This window comes from Pantherophis guttatus, chromosome 1 (genome assembly GCF_059756535.1).
Source record: "Pantherophis guttatus breed Tessera chromosome 1, ASM5975653v1, whole genome shotgun sequence".
Lineage (NCBI taxonomy): Eukaryota > Metazoa > Chordata > Lepidosauria > Squamata > Colubridae > Pantherophis > Pantherophis guttatus.
Window position 1 is genome coordinate 166,514,891 of NC_142063.1, and position 18,035 is coordinate 166,532,925.

Consider the following 18,035-nt stretch of genomic DNA (forward strand, 5'->3'; position numbering starts at 1 on the left):
GTTGCACCCCTTTCTGGATCGGGACGCCTTGCACACAGTCACTCACGCCCTCATCACTTCCCGTCTGGACTATTGTAACATTCTCTACATGGGGCTCCCCTTGAGGAGCACCCGGAGGCTCCAACTGGTCCAGAATGCGGCCGCGCGAGTAATAATGGGGGCGACCCGTCGTTCCCATGTAACACCCCTCTTGCGCGAGCTGCACTGGCTCCCAGTGGTCTTCCAGGTGTGCTTCAAGGTGTTGGTTACCATCTTTAAAGCGCTCCATGGCTTAGGATTTGGCTATCTACAAGACCGCATTCTGCCACCAATTGCCTCCCACCGACTGGTACGCTCACACAGAGAGGGCCTCCTCAGGGTGCCATCAGCCAAACAATGTAGACTGGCGATCCTCAGGGGGAGAGCCTTCTCTGTGGGGGCCCCTGTCCTCTGGAATGAATTACCCCCGGACATACGAAGGATCCCCGACCTCCGCACCTTCCGTCGTGCAGTGAAGACCCTGTTATTCCAGCAAGCAGCTCTGATGGGATAAATGATTTTAATTTGGTTTTAATGGGGTTTTAAAAATTGGTTTTAAAATGAGAGTTTTAAATTCGGCCTATGATTTAATTATTTTAATCTGCTTTTAAATTCTATTTTTGTACATTGTTTTTATTATGGCTGTTCACCACCCTGAGTCCTTCGGGAGAAGGGCGGTATATAAATTAAATAAAATAAATAAAATAAATAAATAAATCTCCGTTTCAAGGCCATTGAGCCATTGCTCTCTAAAGACATTTCTGATGACAGGTGGCCAGTATAATGTCACAGAGCAGTTACCTTCTCGCCAACGTGGTACCTATTTATCTACTCATTTTTGCATGCTTTCAAACTGCTAGGTTGGCAGGAGCTGGGGTGAGGACAGGAGCTCAACCCAACTCAACCCATCACGTGGCACTCAGGTCTTGAACCTGGGCTGCCAAGTGATGGGGTGGCAGCCCAGGTTCTTAATAGGACAAGCCCAGCATATTAACGGCTGAGCCACCACATTGTCCCCTCCCGCCATAAGCGAGTAAAGCTTTTATTTCAATTGGGCAAATGTGCCTGTTAAGGAACATTTGATGCACTCTAGACCAGGGGTGAAATGTAAAATGTAAAATCTGTTACTACTGGTTCTATGGCATGGCTTGGGGGGGGGAGGGTAATGTGACTGGGTGGGCGTGGCCAACTTTTTTTAAAAAAAAACTTTTCAAAGCATTTTTTCTAAAATGGCACCTGCCGCCATCACTACCGGATAGGGCAATCCGGTCCGAACCGGGAGCATTTCACCCCTGCTCTAGAGCAAGATATATTACACACATACATCCCTTGGTATCATAGTCAGGAGCCATGTCACAAAAGCCAAGTGGAGCAGTGAAGAGGAAGTGTGACACACACCCAGCATTCCTCCTGTAATGCTATGCTTTCCTGAAGCTGAATGATGGGAGACTAGAATTTATTGTCAATTTAATGTAGAGATATGGGTCAACCTGAATGGCTTTAAAAAGGAATTACATCAATTTGTGGAGTAGCCTCTCATGAGTTGGAGTTTTGATGGCTATATATTCCTTCCACTGGAGGCAATTTTGTTTTTAATACTAGAGAGACCTGAGCAGGCACAGGAAGAGACTCTTTACAGATCTTTTTTTTTTTTTTACACAGTTGCCTCTTTGCCTGAACCACCACTGCTTTTCTACTAAGAGGGAATTTGAGAACCTCTGATGGATGAGAGTTAGATCTTCTCTGTGAAGTGACACACAACATTTCCCTGCTGCTCAGTATCACTTGACATCTTATGAAGCCCACTGGGAATTTTGAATCTTGGACATATTGAAGAATGCAGGGATATTACAGAGCTTTTTAAAGTACAGGTTGACAGCTACACCAGAGCCATCTCCTTTGACCCCAGAGAATGACACCCCCCCCCCAAAAAAATGCAGCCATTTGTAGATGCTGATCTTTTAGCATCAGCCTCTCGCCTGGATTCCCTTCCATTCAATGGGATTTGGTCAGAAAAATTTCCTGTTGTATGTTCTGGTGCTTACTTCTCCTTCAGGAGGAGCATAGTAAATGCCACTGGTATCAAATTTATAGTTAGGATCCATCACAATAATCGGATTATAGAACTTGTTTAGAATGCTGCGCAATGTACGCCGATCCCAGTCATCAGTAACTCTGCCTCCATAATTACATTCACCCGTCATGTAGCGGATAGCATCAAATGGCAACTCCTGGGGGGGGGGAAAAACCAAGAGTCTTTGTGACATACCTGTCCACTCACTATGTTTTCAAATCAAATCTTTATTATAGTCAAAGACAAGCATAAGAAGAGTGAGGCAGAGCCCATTAAAAAGCATAGAAAATACAGGGTCTAAATTATTATCATCATCATCATCATCATCATACATACGTACATACATACCAGGGGTGGGTTCTACTTACCTTTTCTACTAATTTGCAATGGGGCCACGTGCGTGCGCTCACTTCGCTCACGCAGAAATGTTTTAATGACGCCAGGGTCAGTGAGCGGAGCCTCCCATTGGTTTTACTACTGGTTCTATAGAACCGGTGTGAACCGGGGGCAACCCACCACTGATACACACACACACACACACACACACACAGCGTTCCAAATTATGTTCTCCTCCAGTGCACCTGACACACACACGGTATATACTGTGTTTTTCGGATTATAAGAAACACTTTTTTGTCTCCCAAAAGGGGGTGAAAATGTCTGTGTCTCTTATAGACCGAATATTGCCAAAGCCCCGCCTACCCACCAGCCATTTTTTGGCTCCTCACACCCCATTTTTGGGCCTCTTTTTTTTTTTTTTTTGGCCTTTTCCAGGCCTTTTTTCGGCCCATTTTTTCAGAAAAAGGGGGCTGGAAAAAGCCTCAAAAACAGGCTGAAAAAAGCCTCAAAAATGGGCTGAAAAAAGGGCCAAAAATGGAGTGTGCATTAGATGGGGAGGAGAAGTGTTTTGGAAATAGGATTTAGTAATGTTGAGAAAAGACCTTTCCCAAGATTCTGAACTCCATCTGCTTAAAATATATATTTTTAACAAAATTATATTGGTCTTTAGCATCCCTTTTATTATATTGGTCTTTAGCATCCCCTACGTTAAACATACATGCCTTGTGGTTTCCCAAAGATCCTGAAAATAAATCATAACCCCTGCCAACAGCATCAGAGAGAAATTCCCCCCCCCCATTTTCCCAGTGAAGAAAGTTTATTTATGTGGTTATTTTTGAATGAACAAACAAGCAATTTCTGCAGACAGATCTTTCAGCAACAGAGAGAACAAAACTGACATTGTTTTCGAATCATTCAGTACCTCATACTGATTTATGAACATATTCAACTGCTGCACGCTGATCCGCAGGTCAGTTTCATTAAACTCGTAGGGAATGTTCCAACCCAACGGCCCAAATTTTCGTCTCTCTTGGACCAGGGCATGAAAGAAACAGAGGCCGTACAGGAGCTTCTTGAATTCAGCCTTTGGAAAGGGAGAAAAAGGAAAGGTTTATCTAAGCCCTTCTTCTGCCTAGTGATTCTCAGTTGTGCTACTATGGTTAATTCAGTGATTATTTTCTTTCTTATTAAGCTACTTGCTTTCCCCAAGGAGTTCACTTCAATTCATATCAACCTTCTTTCTAGATCCGTTTTCTAGCGCTGAGGCAATTTGGAACTGCTGAACTTCAACTGGAGAGCTACATCATGTGCTCCAAGGCAATCTTTGAAGCTCAAGCTAAACACACCCGTATTTCTAACCTAAAGGTACCCACAGCTCCTTCTCTGCAGCCTTGGAAAACCCTCTGAACACACCTGCTGAAAACTGGGGGCATGGAGCAAGCCCTAATATAAGCTAAATGTGCCCTAGAAAATATTAAGTTTAAGACATCTAAATAGAGCCATGGTAGAGAAGTGGTTAGAATGCAGTACTGCAGGCTACTTCTGCTGACTGCCGACTGCCAGCAGTTTGGCAGTTCAACTCTGACTGGTTCAAGATTGACTCAGCCTTCCATTCTTCTGAGGTTGGTAAAATGAGGATCCAGATTGTTGAGGGCAATATTCTGACTCTGTAAACCGCTTACATGGGGCTATAAAAGCACTGTGAAGCAGTATATAAGACTAAGTGCTATTGCTATTGCAAATTAAAACTTTGATCCTTCAGCGGCAAATTCAGGAGAAATTAAAAAAGAAAAAAAAATGTCTCATTTCATCTATTTGCATTATCACCCGATCCAAAGACTACGCATGACCCCAGACCTTGCCCATGGTTGTCTTATATGGGCAGTGGGAAAGGGAGGAATAGCAAGCAATACCCGTTGGTTCATTGTGCCATTGTTACTCCCCTTGTGGCGAGCATCCTGCCACACCTCACCTTTGTTTTAAGCAGTGTTTCTCAACCTTGGTAGCTTGAAGATGGGTGGACTTCAACTCCCAGAATCCCCCAGCCAGTGCTGCTGGCTGGGGGATTCTGGGAGTTGAAGTCCACCCATCTTCAAGCTACCAAGGTTGAGAAACACTGGTTTTAAGAAAGCTTGTTTTAATTCAAACAATATAGGTAGTCCTCAATTTAGGACCACAATTGAGCCCACATTTTTGGAGTTTGGCCCCATTTTATGTCTTTTCTTGCCGCATTTGTTAAGTGAATCACTGCAGTTGTTAAATTAGTAACATGGTGGCTAAGTGAATCTCGCTTCCCCACTGACTTTGCTTGTCAGAAGGTTCCAAAAAGGGATCACATGACTCTGGGACACTGAAACCACCATAAATAGGGGTGAGGTGCCAAGTGTCTCAATTTTGGTCATGTGACCAAGGGGATGTTGCAACGGTCACAAGTGTGAAAAATGGTCATATTTTCAGTGCCATTTTAACATTAATGGTCACTAAACACATTGTTGTAAGATGAGGACTACCTGTACAGGGGGTGGGCAATTATGGCCCCTTTACGACTTGTGGACTTCATTTCCCAGAATTCCTGAGCCAACCATGCTGGCACAGGAATTCTGGGAAATGAAGTCCACAAGTCGTAAAGGGGCCATAATTGCCCACCCCTGTTCTAGCATCATCTTTATTTCTAAAAGCAGAGGAAGTATATTCCACTCTTATTCTACATGACTCAGAACCTCCTCCTTCTGCCATGTATAATGTTGTATACAACAGATAAAACCAGTGGTGGGATTCAGCCAGTTCGCACCACTTCGAGAGAACCGGTTGTTAACTTTCTGAGCAGTTTGGCGAACTGGTTGTTGGAAGAAATCATTAGGGCAGAGAACCGGTTGTTAAATTATTTGAATCCCACCACTGGATACAACCTTTTCCAAAATATATAGTACATGGGCACTATAGTTTTGAAAAGTTTCAAAGAAAGCAAAACAATTTGACAGAAGGACAATCGGGAGGATCAGACAACTAGAAAGGTTGTTGTGTGACCAAAGACCATGGGAAGTGGATTTCCTGTTAGAAAAAAAGAAAGCAATGGAAACGCTTTTTTTCCCCAGTACCTGCAGTGTTGCCACACAACCTGTTCTCTAGCATTCCAGCATGTAAGTGATAAAAAAGGGGGTTTGAGATGGGCAGATTTTAGCCAAAAGGCAGAACAAACTTCCTAACTGGAATAAAAGTTGGACAATGCAGCTAATAATCCAGAAACGTGATGGGATCCCCTTTGTTGGATAGGTTCAAGCAGAGGCCAGAAAGCCATATATCAGAGAAGATTTATCCTGGATTCTCTCCCTGAACAGGAGCTGGAACTGGATGTTTCTTCCAAATCTTTAATTTCCTGAATGCCATTGGGGCAGAGGGTCTGCTTAGTGCTTTGTTGGAAGCGTCCCATTTGCCCATAAAAAAGATAAATGTACTCTGATAAATGTGAGGCTAGGAAAGGTAATGGGCACTTACGAATGGATGCTTGGTGAATGCCATACCCATCGTGTTACCAATTAGCGCACGGCAATGTCTCCGTGGCAGCTGTTCTGTGAGGCTATACATGACTTGTTCTCAAAAGCCGATGTGTCCACCAGCCCCAAATCCCCTGTTAAGAGGGACAGTTCATGCAAGTGAAAAAGCTAAGCTAATCCCATGCCCACCTTGTGTGAATGTGTGTGTGTGTGTGTGTGTGTGTGTGTGCATCCTCTCCAGATGCTTTCCTCTCAATCAGGCAACTGCAGATGGGGCCAACTCCAAAACGAAACTGAATTTAAACACAATTAATGTTCACTTAATTAAATAATATGGATCTGCCCCTGTACTGAAGCTTTTAATGAAAAGAAGGACTAGGGGAGACATGATAGCAATGTTCCAATATCTCAGGGGCTGCCACAAAGAAGAGGGAGTCAAGCTATTCTCCAAAGCATCTGAGGGCAGGACAAGAAGCAATGGGTGGAAACTAATCAAGGAGAGAAGCAACCTAGAACTAAGGAGAAATTTCCTAACAGTTAGAACAATTAATCAGTGGAACAACTTGCCTCCAGAAGTTGTGAATGCTCCAACATTGGAAGTTTTTAAGAAGAGGTTGGATAACCATTTGTCTGAAGTGGTGTAGGGTTTCCTGCCTGGGCAGGGGTTGGACTAGAAGACCTCCAAGGTCCCTTCCAACTCTGTTATTCTATTTTCTCCAGCTGTTATGTTAGAAAGGCAGTGCGGAATGGTCACCCAAAGCTACTGAAGGGTATATGAAGAATCTTGGAACCTATGGGTATAGGCAGGGGTGAAATGCTCCCGGTTTGGCCGAACTGGTAGCGATGGCAGCCAGTGGTTTGGAGAATCGGTAGTGATGGCGATGTGAGGCTCCGCCCACCCACCCGGTCGTCGTTAGTTCCTAATTTTAACCAGGAAGTAACCAGTTTTCTACTGTCTGCACATGCACAAATGGATTTGCGCATGCGCAGAGGGTCCATGTGAGGATGTGATGCATGCACGCAAGCGAAACAAACACATGCACGTGGTGCGTGCACTTCCAAACCGGTTGGGAAGGTAAGTAGATTTCACCCCTGGGTATAGGCAGAGTAGAAGAGGTCCAGCTAGCCTGTAGTGGGAGCTATCTGTGCTGAACCTGAAGAAAAGAAAAGCAAAAGGTCAAGCTGCTCCCTTTTGTAGGGTTTTAGCGATCAGATGGGAGATAGAACTCTGTTGGAGTTTATGAAAACTGTGGGTTTTCTCTTTATGCTTATAAACGTTCCATTAAAAGGTCAGAAGTCTCCTGTGACCCTCTTTCAAAGAAATTGAGCCTTGGGTAAAGAAAGAAACCCAGAAATTTACACAATTATGAAGTGAACTGCCTTTTAGGAACAATATGCAACCTTTGTTTCTGAATGATATATTTAAAACCTGCAACCTAAATGTCTGCTCTCGCTCCTTTTGTTTCTTTCAGTATGTTTGCATTTTTAACTTTTTAAAAAGTTTCCGAGTTTTTTTGTTTTTTTTTTTAATTGCCAGGCAAGCAGAAAAACATCATCATCTCAGTTTAAGCACAACAATCTCCCATTCTTAATTACGACACCGATCATGGAAATTATCTTGGGTCAAGCGCCTTCGCACTCTGAAACCTAATTATGAAAACAGCAGGTGGCTCCTCACTCGAAGCTGTTATTCTAAAGAAGGTAGTGATGAGTGCCATCCATCAACTCATAGAGCCGTTTTCGCCCTCCCGGTCCTATGAAACCAGCATTTTAATGCTTTCGATTAAAGAAGGTTTGATTCTCAGCAGGGCAACTCTCAGCTCATCTTCGGCTGCAAAAATTTCTCCCCTGCTTTGCAGATTTGCATCGGGAAACTACTTCCTCCTGCCTTCTTTAAAAATGGGCACACAACATTATTAATGGCACACCACCGACGCTTGGTGGAGGAGGAATAAAGCTTGGCGGTAAAATAAAAATACAATTTTAATAAAGCCTGCTATTAACTGCATCCCAGGAGGCAGCCATAAAGGCACGTTTCTGTGCATAGAAGGGCTATTTCATTGGGTAGGTTATAAACCAGCAAAAATGCAAGCCAGCCCATAAGAGTCTGCTTGAGCTGGTTTTTACAAGAAGGAGAAAAACGAGACGAATCATGGAATACTAACGGGTTTTTTGCAGCTGTTGAAAAACTCCACATCTGAGATGGGGTCCATTAGATATGACCTGACCACATTTGCCCGTAGACCTTTAGGGGCCTCGTTGGTCATCTTCACTCCATTCTGGAGCACAGAAACAGGGAAGTTGGGAGATGGGTAGCTTGTGAGCCACATACGGAAATCTGGATGTGTTGTATCTGGATTCAGTTCCTAATAGAGAAGAAAAAGAAACTCAGTAAGGACAAGAGATCACCAGCTGAGGGTTAGAAATTAAATGTTTCTTCTTAAGGCCTACCCACGTTCAATTATATTTATGTTCAATAACAATTTTTATAAATGGGAACAGGAAACTTGATGTGATGTGTATTCATCTTTAACATGGAATCTTGTATTGCTGAGGTTGTTAACTTGATGCTGACCAGATATTTTAAATTATTCCTATAATCCTAGGCCATCTTGATTGGGGTTTACAATAGTTGTAGTGCAATAAATGCAGAACATGCCGGATAACTGCTTCCTTTTATTGGAAGTATTGCTTCCCCATACTTATTCTTTGCTTTCAAGCACAGTTGAGATATTATGCCATATATTATGTGGACAAATGTGCTAGATCTATTTATGTTTTAGTAGCATCCATCAATCAATGTCTGATACAATGGTTATATACTCCAATTTAAAAACTAATTGCTACCATTGTAATCTAAGAGATATTTCTCTGTGTGCCTCAATAATTGAACTTCAGAGATAGCCAGTTCCAATTTAGGCCTATCTAATTTAACCCCACCCCCCCACCCCCCAAAAAAATCCATCTTCACAAAACTATTAAAATTTGATTTAAAAATCAATATATCATAGTTTAAAAAATCAGGATGATACAGTCTAATTCAATATTAGAAATAAATGCACCCTGCAGGCCAAACCTAAGCATACATGCTGAAAGTTGAATTCAATGAAAGCTACTATTCACATTTAGAGCCCCAAGATACTTTCCCAATATTACATTTTATGAAGAGTTTATTCAAGATAAGTATTTAAGGATTAAGTTAATTCTGAGACTCCAAAACAAGTAAAAGTTACTATTTATGTCTCAGGGTTTTTTTGCTGATTGCTTATGTAATAATACACACTCAAAATTAAAATAGTAATGGAAATGGCAACAGCAATGATGAGGCTTAAATGGAAGAAAACATTAGCTAACTTGATGAGTTGGCAATAGCATTACCACTTCCTTTGCTGAGGCACTGGGCAGAACAAACTGATTCAGTATAGCTTCCTTCAGCCCTCCCCTCTTAAGTCCAAGAGCTTCTGCTCATTAACATTTCCTCTTGCAGAAGCCCAAGTGGGCAAAACAGAAGGGGAAGAAACCATGCAGGGAGGGGGGAAAAGTTTATTGACAAATGATTGTTCTCCAGCCCTTCCACTCTTGGATCTGCCAAGCAACCTATTGGTGAAGACTCTTTTATTTATTGATGACCCAAAGGTATAATTGCATGCTCCCACAAAAGCTAACCTGAAGTAAATTATATTAACAGGTAGGCTGAGAAATCCAAATCTCCAATAGGATTTAACAATTAATTAGAGGGGGGGGGTTGTATTGTTTTGCTATCATTTAAGTAGTCATGTAGATTGGTTCAGTCCAGATTTAGTAGGCCTGTCTCCTACCTCATACACATATTTCTATTCCTGGGTTTATGCATTTTATCTTATTGCCTTCAGTCCAGGTGTAATTTTTTCCAACATTACTTTCAAGAGCCACCGATTCCTCAGATGTTCTCTTTGTTCACAATGTCACACTTAAAACTTAGTGGCTCCTTCTGCTACCTTCCTTATGAGCCAATCTGAGTACTGTCGTCTTTAATCCAGCTCTGGCTCCTTTACTGTTGTTCTGCCCATCTCACCCACAAAATTAGCCTACAAGTTACAACTCATCTTTTTTCCACATGACATGTTATCATAGTTTAAGCTCCTGTTTATACTCACCTCACAGACTTTCTCTAGTGTGGGCATCCATGAGGTTGCAAGATGGCAGTTCTGCAGAACTACCCAACTACCTTCTTTTACTGCCTTCTCAATCATGCGCATAGCAATGGGGCCTTGGCCTTGGCCCAGGGACAGGGAGGTGAGTTTTGATGCACCAAAGCCCTGTACATATAAAACATCCATGGAAAAAAAAAGGGGGGGGGGGAAATCATCAAATGTTGCAGGAGCACGGCGAGGGTTAGGTTGCAGTCAACATTTAGAATACTAAAGAAAGTCTTGTTGAAGTCACATCAAGTTATTAAGTTCCATGTATGAAACAAATGCAATTGGCCATGGTCCTCTAGAAGGCATTCCTTGCCTTTCTTTTATTGAGAGAGGTTACTTACTAACAACTTTCACCAAGGCTTCTTTCACGTAGGTTGGTCCTTCTTACCAATTCCTATAACAATTCATAATTGCTGAGTGATAGTGTCCTGATTTCATATCTCAGGAGATTGATGAGGGAGTAAAGGGGTTGACGAAACTGTTCAATTTGGCAGCCCCCCTATCCTGTCAACATCACCAGCCAGCAGGAAAGCTGCCCATCTGTCACTGCATTACTATGGCTTTAACAGATGACTAGATCACTGACGTTCAAAGGAAGAACATGCTTCCTTTACTTTGAGAAAGTAAGTGAGTAAACTCACTTTGAGGTGAGTTTAAAGAGCTAAATTTTGCTTCCTTTCTCCCTGGGTGTGCATGGTTAAGGCCATGTCAGAACTTCCATGCCTGGGGAAGCTGATGGCTAAAAAACAGCTTTCCCTCTTTTTCGTCTCTTCTTGAATCTTAGGGTAGTTGATTGCCAGGGTAGAGAAGGAACAGGTAAGTGGGAAGAGATTGGCTCTTAATCTATCAGATCTCCAGCCTGACAGGTCAACTAATCCTTGGGACTGAAATCCATTGCCTCTACTGAAATTAATATGTACTGAGGCTTGGGGATAAAGGACACTCTTAAGTACTTTAATGGATACAGATTCAACCAGGGGCTCAGAAAAATGACTATATTCATTCCAATACTAGTATGTGTTATCCATGCTGCATTCCATAAAAGGATAAAAACAACTACAGGAAGAGTGTTTTCTTCCTTCTACAGCCCCCTGAATACCAGCGTGTATAATAAGGCATACCTCACATAGAGAGCAAGTAATGATATGAGCATTGTGGCACAAGCTCTGTCCCTTTTGTATGTGTGTGCTATGATGCTGCACACATGCACATAAACATGGCAACATCAGTTATGTCATTCTGACAATATTATCACATTCTGAGATGAAACCACTGGGCTTTGTCAATGTAAATCAGATCAAGCCTGTAAAATTATTTTAACTGATGTTCCCGGCAACCATGAAGCCTTTTGCTCATATATCATCCCACTGAACAAGTAATGCAATAGCAAGCACTCCAGTGTTAGGTCTCATATCCACTGAGAAGCTCAATGAAATAATCATCTACATACCTGGTCATCGGCAAATTTGAGAAGAGCTGCCATGGGATCTGCACCCGGAGACAACACAAAAATTAGTGCAGCACAGCAGTGGCTATCCCCAAAAGCTTTGTTTAAGTCAAAAGGAGGAGGCTCAATAAACAGACGGCCCAAGTTGTTAATAATAAATTCTTGCACCATGGGAATAATCTAGAAAGTCAAGAAGGCAAAAAAAAAAATGACATGGTTTTCCTTAAAAATCATTATATATATGATTGACTTGTGCTGTTTAATAAAAGCACACACTAATCACAGAGTTTCAAATGCTGTGCTTCTACTTCCAATTCTCTTAAAAAATTAAAAGGAATAATTTTGGTACAAGAAAAAAAAGAAAAAGTGGAAAAGAAAAAATTACAAGTTACGTAAACTTCTACAGCATCAAGTATGAGTATTATGTTCATATTAGTTGCAATGTCCCAATCCATCTTTCTCCAACCTGGCATAGTCTAAATCAATATTTTTTAAAACTTTTTTCTCTCAAGAGGCCTTCCTATTTTAAAAAATTATGGAAGACCCCCTCCCAAGGGCTTTTATTTGTATGAGTTGTATTTATTCATATTTACCATATTAAAAATTAAAACTGATCCATTGACTGTTGCTATTACTTGATGGGATTTTTAAAATGTATTATTTTTCAACACAGGTTAGCAATAATAATAAATTTGACAAAATAATAATTTTGTCTTTGCAGACCCCTGAGAGCATCGGGGGTGGGGGTGGGGTGGAGGGCAGGGATCCTAAGGTCATATTTTAAATGTGTTCTAAATGTTCTAAATGATAGTAGAGGAAGTATAGCAATTCTGTGTTCATAATAGTTGCTGAAATCCAAATCTTTAGGGGTAGGGATAAGCAAAAGTGTAATTCCCTCTTGCCACCAATGAGCCAATGGATCCTTCTTTTGACGACCACTATTCTACATATACACCCATGCTGAAAGAGAGGGAGGGAGGGAGGGAGAAAGTGAGAGAACATAGAATGTTGGCATACAATGACAAATAGCATCAGACATTATCACCTTTATTTCTAAGAATGCCTCTGGCTTCCCTGCAGAAAATAAACATTGGGATGACTTGGTTTACATAAGATCCCATAAATCAGCTGCAAAAAATGTACAACCACCAGATGGCAGAAAAGAGATGCAGGACTGTCGCTGCCACCTAGTGTCTGTACAGAAGTTTGCAGTCCTACTTTACAAGCCTTCACACCAGCCTCAAAAAAAAAAAAAAAGATATTGGGGGAATGGAAGGCAGAAAGCATCCTGAGTGGAAGGGGGAAATGATTTAATCAGTTTCCCTTCTGAAAAATGGGTGGCTTGATAAATTGTAATAGCTACAGTCATTTTGTTTGCTTGTTCACAACTTAGAATCAGAAGAGTAGGCAGCATATCCATTTTTGAAAATAAAATAATTTTTAAAAAATGCTTTGAAAATTCACATGTGCCCACCAGCTCCAAAAAATATTCTACCTCTCTCAGTTTGGGCCATACCCTTACATCAGAGAAGCTGGGCCTCAATGCCAGCTCAAGCAGGGATATAACCAAATAATTGTTCTGTATTATTAGGGTAGTGAGCAGCCAGGGTTGATAACTCTCAAGAATTTAGGCAAATGCAGCTTTAGATGGCAGGAGCAAGAAAAGCAGCATCTGCTTCAAGTAGTTATCTGCAGAATTAAAAGGAAAGGAGCATCCCAAGAAGTAAGATGTTAATTATAGTAAGTAACCAATTTACGTACTAGTCTTTTTTTTAAAAGTATTTTATTGCTTTTACTTTTTGATGTTTTAATGTTTATTTTATTTAGCATTTTCTAAAATATTTTAATGCAGACTTGATTTTTGAATTAGTGTTTTAAATCTAAACACTTTGAGATTTACCTTTAAGAGGAAAAGGTATTGTAGTGATTTAGATAGATTAAACTATCCATGTTTATTTATAGTTTATCCATCTTTTCTCCCAACTCTTAAAGGTTGATTAACAGGTGACATCAATTGAGAGAGCTAACGAAATGCCTTAAATATGAAGCCAGAATCCATACAAGCTTGTGGCTTTGAAAGAAAGTGTGGTGAGAATAACAGTTTGCAACATTCATAGCCTACATGGAGGCTTTCCTGAGAGAAATCACTTCAACTTCCAAGAACCTACTTGCATTCAGAGAAATGTATGAATATAGAAATCGCCTACAGACCTTAACTGCATGGCCTTTTAAGGACAACTGCAAATGTACTCCTGAGAATGTAAGTCTAGAGGTTCTGGGAGGAAATCTTTGAAAAGAGCCACCATTTTTTTTCAATGATGTGTATTCATTCAAAGTAGAGTTCAGCCAGGCTTTCTCTGTATAAATATAATCTTACCTTGAACAATACTTTTAGCTGTTCTTAAAAATTGGAGTTTTCCTCCCTTCCTGAGAAGGGAAATGCTTGCTGCTAAATCATTCTTTGTGTTGTTGTTTTTTAACATTTCAGAAGAGGAAAGAGAAAAAGGTCTACTCCTCCTGTCCCAAATCTGCAAGCTTTATTTCTCAATTATGTTACACACCTCTCTAGTTTTTAAAAGAAGCCCAGGCTGGCTCCCATATATTTTTCTAGAAATTGTAGGGGAAAGCTCTTGTAGGTATATCTTTAAACTGGGGAAAACTGTTGCTATCAGCTTAGGAATTCTCTCCTAGAAAAGTTCCAGTTGAGGGACTAGTTCACTTCCATATTCTTTCCTTTAGTAAAACTAAGCTGTCTGAGGTGGCTCTGAAAAATGGAATATGCAGGACAAAGGAGATGCAAGTTTTTGTATAAGCCTAGCAAATTTTTCTTTTTTGGAGATTGTTTGGCTCTGAGATCTCCTGCAAACGGGGGATATTTGAGAGTTGAGAAAAACAGAAGGTGGTATGTCAGGCAGCCTAAACAGAATTGTATAGAATCTGCAGAAATGCAGACTAATTCCAGATGCAGTTTACTTTTCAGTATAAGTGAGAAAAATTCTAAATCAATTTGAATTATGCAGAACTCTGAGATATAAGTCAGAGTCCAACAATCTGCGCATAGCTTAGCCTATTATGTTAGGCCAGCTCCTGTGACTGATTCAATCTTCAAGGAAACATAGCTTAACCTTGTGATGTGGACACAGCAGTGGTGAAATGTAAAATTTGTTACTACCGGGTCTGTGGGCGTGGCTTGTTGGGGGGGTGGGGGTGGCCAACTATTTTCTTTTACTTTTTTAAAGAATTTTTTTACAACCTATTTGGGTGAATAGGTTGTAAAAAATGCTTTTAAAAGGTAAAAAAAAGAGGCTCTGACAATCACAGCTGTGGCACACAATTGTCAGAGCCTTTTTTTACCTTTTAAAAGCAGGAAGTAATGACACCCAGGCAGGTGGGCGGAGCCTCATGCTGCCATCGCTACCGATTCTCTGAACCACCTGCCACAATCGCTACCGGATGGCCCAATCTGGTCCAAATTGGGAGCATTTCACCCCTGGGACATAGTCATTAGTAAAGATCCAGCTGATGGCAAACAATATCCTAGGAAGTACAAAAGTTCTCTCTCAGTCTTCAAAGTGTCCTTATCCTCTTCTTATGTAGATGGCCAAGGCTGGCTTCATCCACCATCCACATGCAGAGGAACCTGATGTGGCCAAGTGCTTCTTCTGCTTGATAGAGTTAGAGGGCTGGGAGTCCAATCACGATCCCTGGTATGTATGGTTTCCAACTGCTGATTTTCTGCCTTAATGCAGCTCAGACTAAGAATGTTGTTGTCTGTGCACTTGTGGAGGAGGTTAGACAACCTCCGGCTGGAGCAGAATTACTTTCCCCAAGTTCTGATAGGTATCTCCCCACCTTTAATGGAATTTCATATGGTTTTTTTAGCTCCCACTGAGGAAACAATTCAACCAGCCTAAACAATACAGCCAAAAGACAAACAGAGGTATATGCAAGCATTTCATATTGGCTCGTCAGTACCTATATTGCAATAACATAGTTTAAATCAGCGTCAAATATAAGATCTGGCAAGAGCATTAATTAAGCTATAACATATGCAGGAAAGCAACCAATGGCAAGCCTTACGCCCATGGAAGGCATAGATTGACATAAAGCTATTTCTGCATGCCAAAGGGAGGCTTCAAACGGTTAATGGCAACTGCCTCAGCAAACCGCAGGAAATGAGAGTTCCTGTGGTGCAGTAAAACTTTCCATGCAGAGTTTGGATCTACCTGGTGGCCCGTAGATAGTAAGTGACTTGCAATGGCCAAAGAATGCATTTTATGGCCATGATTTGCTGCTACTGTTGGATTACTCAAGACTGTCTGGACCCATTTCGGAAGATGCTCCTTTATTCTGAAAGCCAAACACCTATCAGTTCTGCCGATGTAATTGTCTCCGCAATTACAAACTGGTAAACACAGTGAGCTTTGGCACTGATCGGTTGTGCTTCCTTAATTAGGGGCAGCAGTAGCCTCTGGGTTTGATGTAATATGTGAAGCTCAGCCATACCAAATGTTGCTTCAATTAAGGTATTTAAATGTCGAGTTGTCAGGCGTGCTAATTGATCCCCCTTAATTGATCCCCCTCAACCAACCTAGTTTACTTGTTGCTTTACAAAGGTACAAGTGCTGATAGTGACTTAGTAACTTGTTGCATAACATTACTTTGTCACTGAATCATGCTGGAAGATGTGAATGGGCATCTGCTTACATGGAAAATGTTTACATTTCTAACTGTAGCACTAAGCTGTGTTCTTGAAAGTTTCCTCTACTTTTCCTGGCTCATTCTACTTCTTGCCAATGGCATTTTTTCCCTGGCAGGTTGGAGCACTCCAAGCGTAGTCAAGACTCATGTGGGTTCTTGTCCCTTTCGAAGAATTTTGATGATCTGACAGTAGAAGAATACTATGAACTAGAGATGGAAAGGGCCAGAAATTTTCTTGTAAGTAATGGAACTGATATCAGGAGAGCTGAGGTGACCTAAGCAATCTGAATTTAATGATGAACTTAAAGCACCTCCTGACCCCATCCATTCCTTAACAGACTTTTCATGGGTCAGTGTGAAATGTGGCTTCTCTTTCTTTCTAAAAATCTTGCTTTGTTGCTGCAAGAGGCTGCTGACGTACGTACAACTAACAGCTACCATTTTTCTCCCTATTTTTTCTCTTTGACAAGCATTGACAAAGATTTACTTTTTTCCCTCACAGTAGTCTAAAATCATGCTGGGCTATGAGCGTGGATCCAAATGAGCAATTGAGGTTGGAAACAATTACTGTCAAAGGTGTAGATGCTTTCTTTTAAAAAGGAAGGCTATTAATATATTCTGCAGTATCCCTTGTAGTTGTTCATGCTGTCTATCATCTAAAAATTGTGGCTAACTGAATTCTCCACTTATTTTCAAGTGCAAAACAGGCCGAAGTATAATAAACACCTTTGAAAAAGAAGCAGCTCTAACAAGGAAACGTCTTGTGGATCATTTCATGAATAAATACCAGTACACACCAGAAACCGAGACTTCTGCCATTTGCAACAAAAGAAAATTGTGTGCCAGCCAACAAATAGAAGAGAATGGATTGTAGCTGACAATCTCTTGTGATGACAAGCACGGTCAGAGGTAAAGGCATATATTAAGGTGAACAAAGGCCTGGCCTGTAATACTGCCTAATATGACATGAATGGAATCTTCGGATAGCCATTTATATTCCTGATGCTTTTATTGTGTTGTAATGCTTGTTCTGCATAAAGCCAGAAGGAAATAATTCTGACTTATGGAAGTAATCCACTAAACTGAGATAATGTGTTTGGATAATGTAAAGATAGAATTTTAAATAAAGGGTTTTGGACAGACTAAGAGGGATTTCTTTTAAACTGATATTCAAATTTATCCAATAATATATCTTATAAATAATATTCACAATACAGTTGTCAGTGTAAGGCCAGCTCTGCAATATGTTGCTTTTGGCATCACACATCAAGGTGTGATGAGTTTCCGTATTTAAGAGCTTGCGTGTCACAATAGTGTTCCTCCATGAACAAATATGAAAAAAAATGCTTTTATTAACATATGTGCTATTCATTTTTTTTGAATCTGTTATGTGACTCCTACAAAACTGAAGACAGCAGTACATTTACCTAAAATAGTCTACAAGGAATCTGTGTAAATTAGGGAAGAAGAAACTGTAAAATGCTCCATTGGAAATGTCTATAAAGTTTGTGAAAGGCCACTGTATATATTGAAAAATAAGCAAAGATTATTTACCTAGAATCATCAAAACAAATAAACATCACAGTAATGTAAGGCAAGCAGTGTTTCTGTGTCTGGAAAGTTCTTGTCCCTTTTTCCATTCCCTGATGTAATAGGAAGAGAGAGATACACCTAATAGTAAATTATTTACCCACCACAAGTAAAGATTCTTCCACCAGCTATTCCAGTATTGGCTACTTCCAATGTAGATTTTTTAAAAAGACATAGCTACCCTTCTTAAG

At 40.8% G+C, this 18,035-nt stretch overlaps 2 protein-coding genes across 2 annotated transcripts in view; one reads left to right on the forward strand and one right to left on the reverse strand.

Annotated features, from left to right (window-relative positions):
- DNAH7 (dynein axonemal heavy chain 7) overlaps positions 1-18,035 on the reverse strand; it is a 155,482-nt gene that overhangs the window by 7,846 nt on the left and 129,601 nt on the right. The window contains exons 54-58 of the mRNA XM_060688081.2: positions 11,557-11,733; positions 10,062-10,223; positions 8,091-8,291; positions 3,354-3,515; positions 2,064-2,249 (exon numbers count right to left, since the gene is read on the reverse strand). Of these exons, the coding sequence (XP_060544064.2) occupies positions 2,064-2,249; positions 3,354-3,515; positions 8,091-8,291; positions 10,062-10,223; positions 11,557-11,733 (888 nt within the window). The remainder of the gene's footprint in view (positions 1-2,063; positions 2,250-3,353; positions 3,516-8,090; positions 8,292-10,061; positions 10,224-11,556; positions 11,734-18,035) is intronic.
- On the forward strand, positions 13,546-17,842 carry LOC117672809 (baculoviral IAP repeat-containing protein 5.1-like). The gene is made up of 4 exons (XM_087882118.1): positions 13,546-13,813; positions 15,151-15,260; positions 16,371-16,491; positions 16,952-17,842. The coding sequence occupies exons 1-4, from the start codon at positions 13,676-13,678 to the stop codon at positions 17,126-17,128; spliced, it is 546 nt and encodes a 181-aa protein (XP_087738244.1). The 5' UTR covers positions 13,546-13,675; the 3' UTR covers positions 17,129-17,842.

Excerpts from the sequence above, each read along its gene's own strand:
- LOC117672809 (XM_087882118.1), top strand. The coding sequence starts at position 13,676 with ATGGAGGCTTTCCTGAGAGAAATCACTTCAACTTCCAAGAACCTACTT. Across the intron at positions 13,814-15,150 it reads GCAAATGTACTCCTGAGAAT|ATGGCCAAGGCTGGCTTCAT; the intron begins GTAAGTCTAGAG and ends CTTCTTATGTAG. Across the intron at positions 15,261-16,370 it reads GAGTCCAATCACGATCCCTG|GTTGGAGCACTCCAAGCGTA; the intron begins GTATGTATGGTT and ends TTTCCCTGGCAG.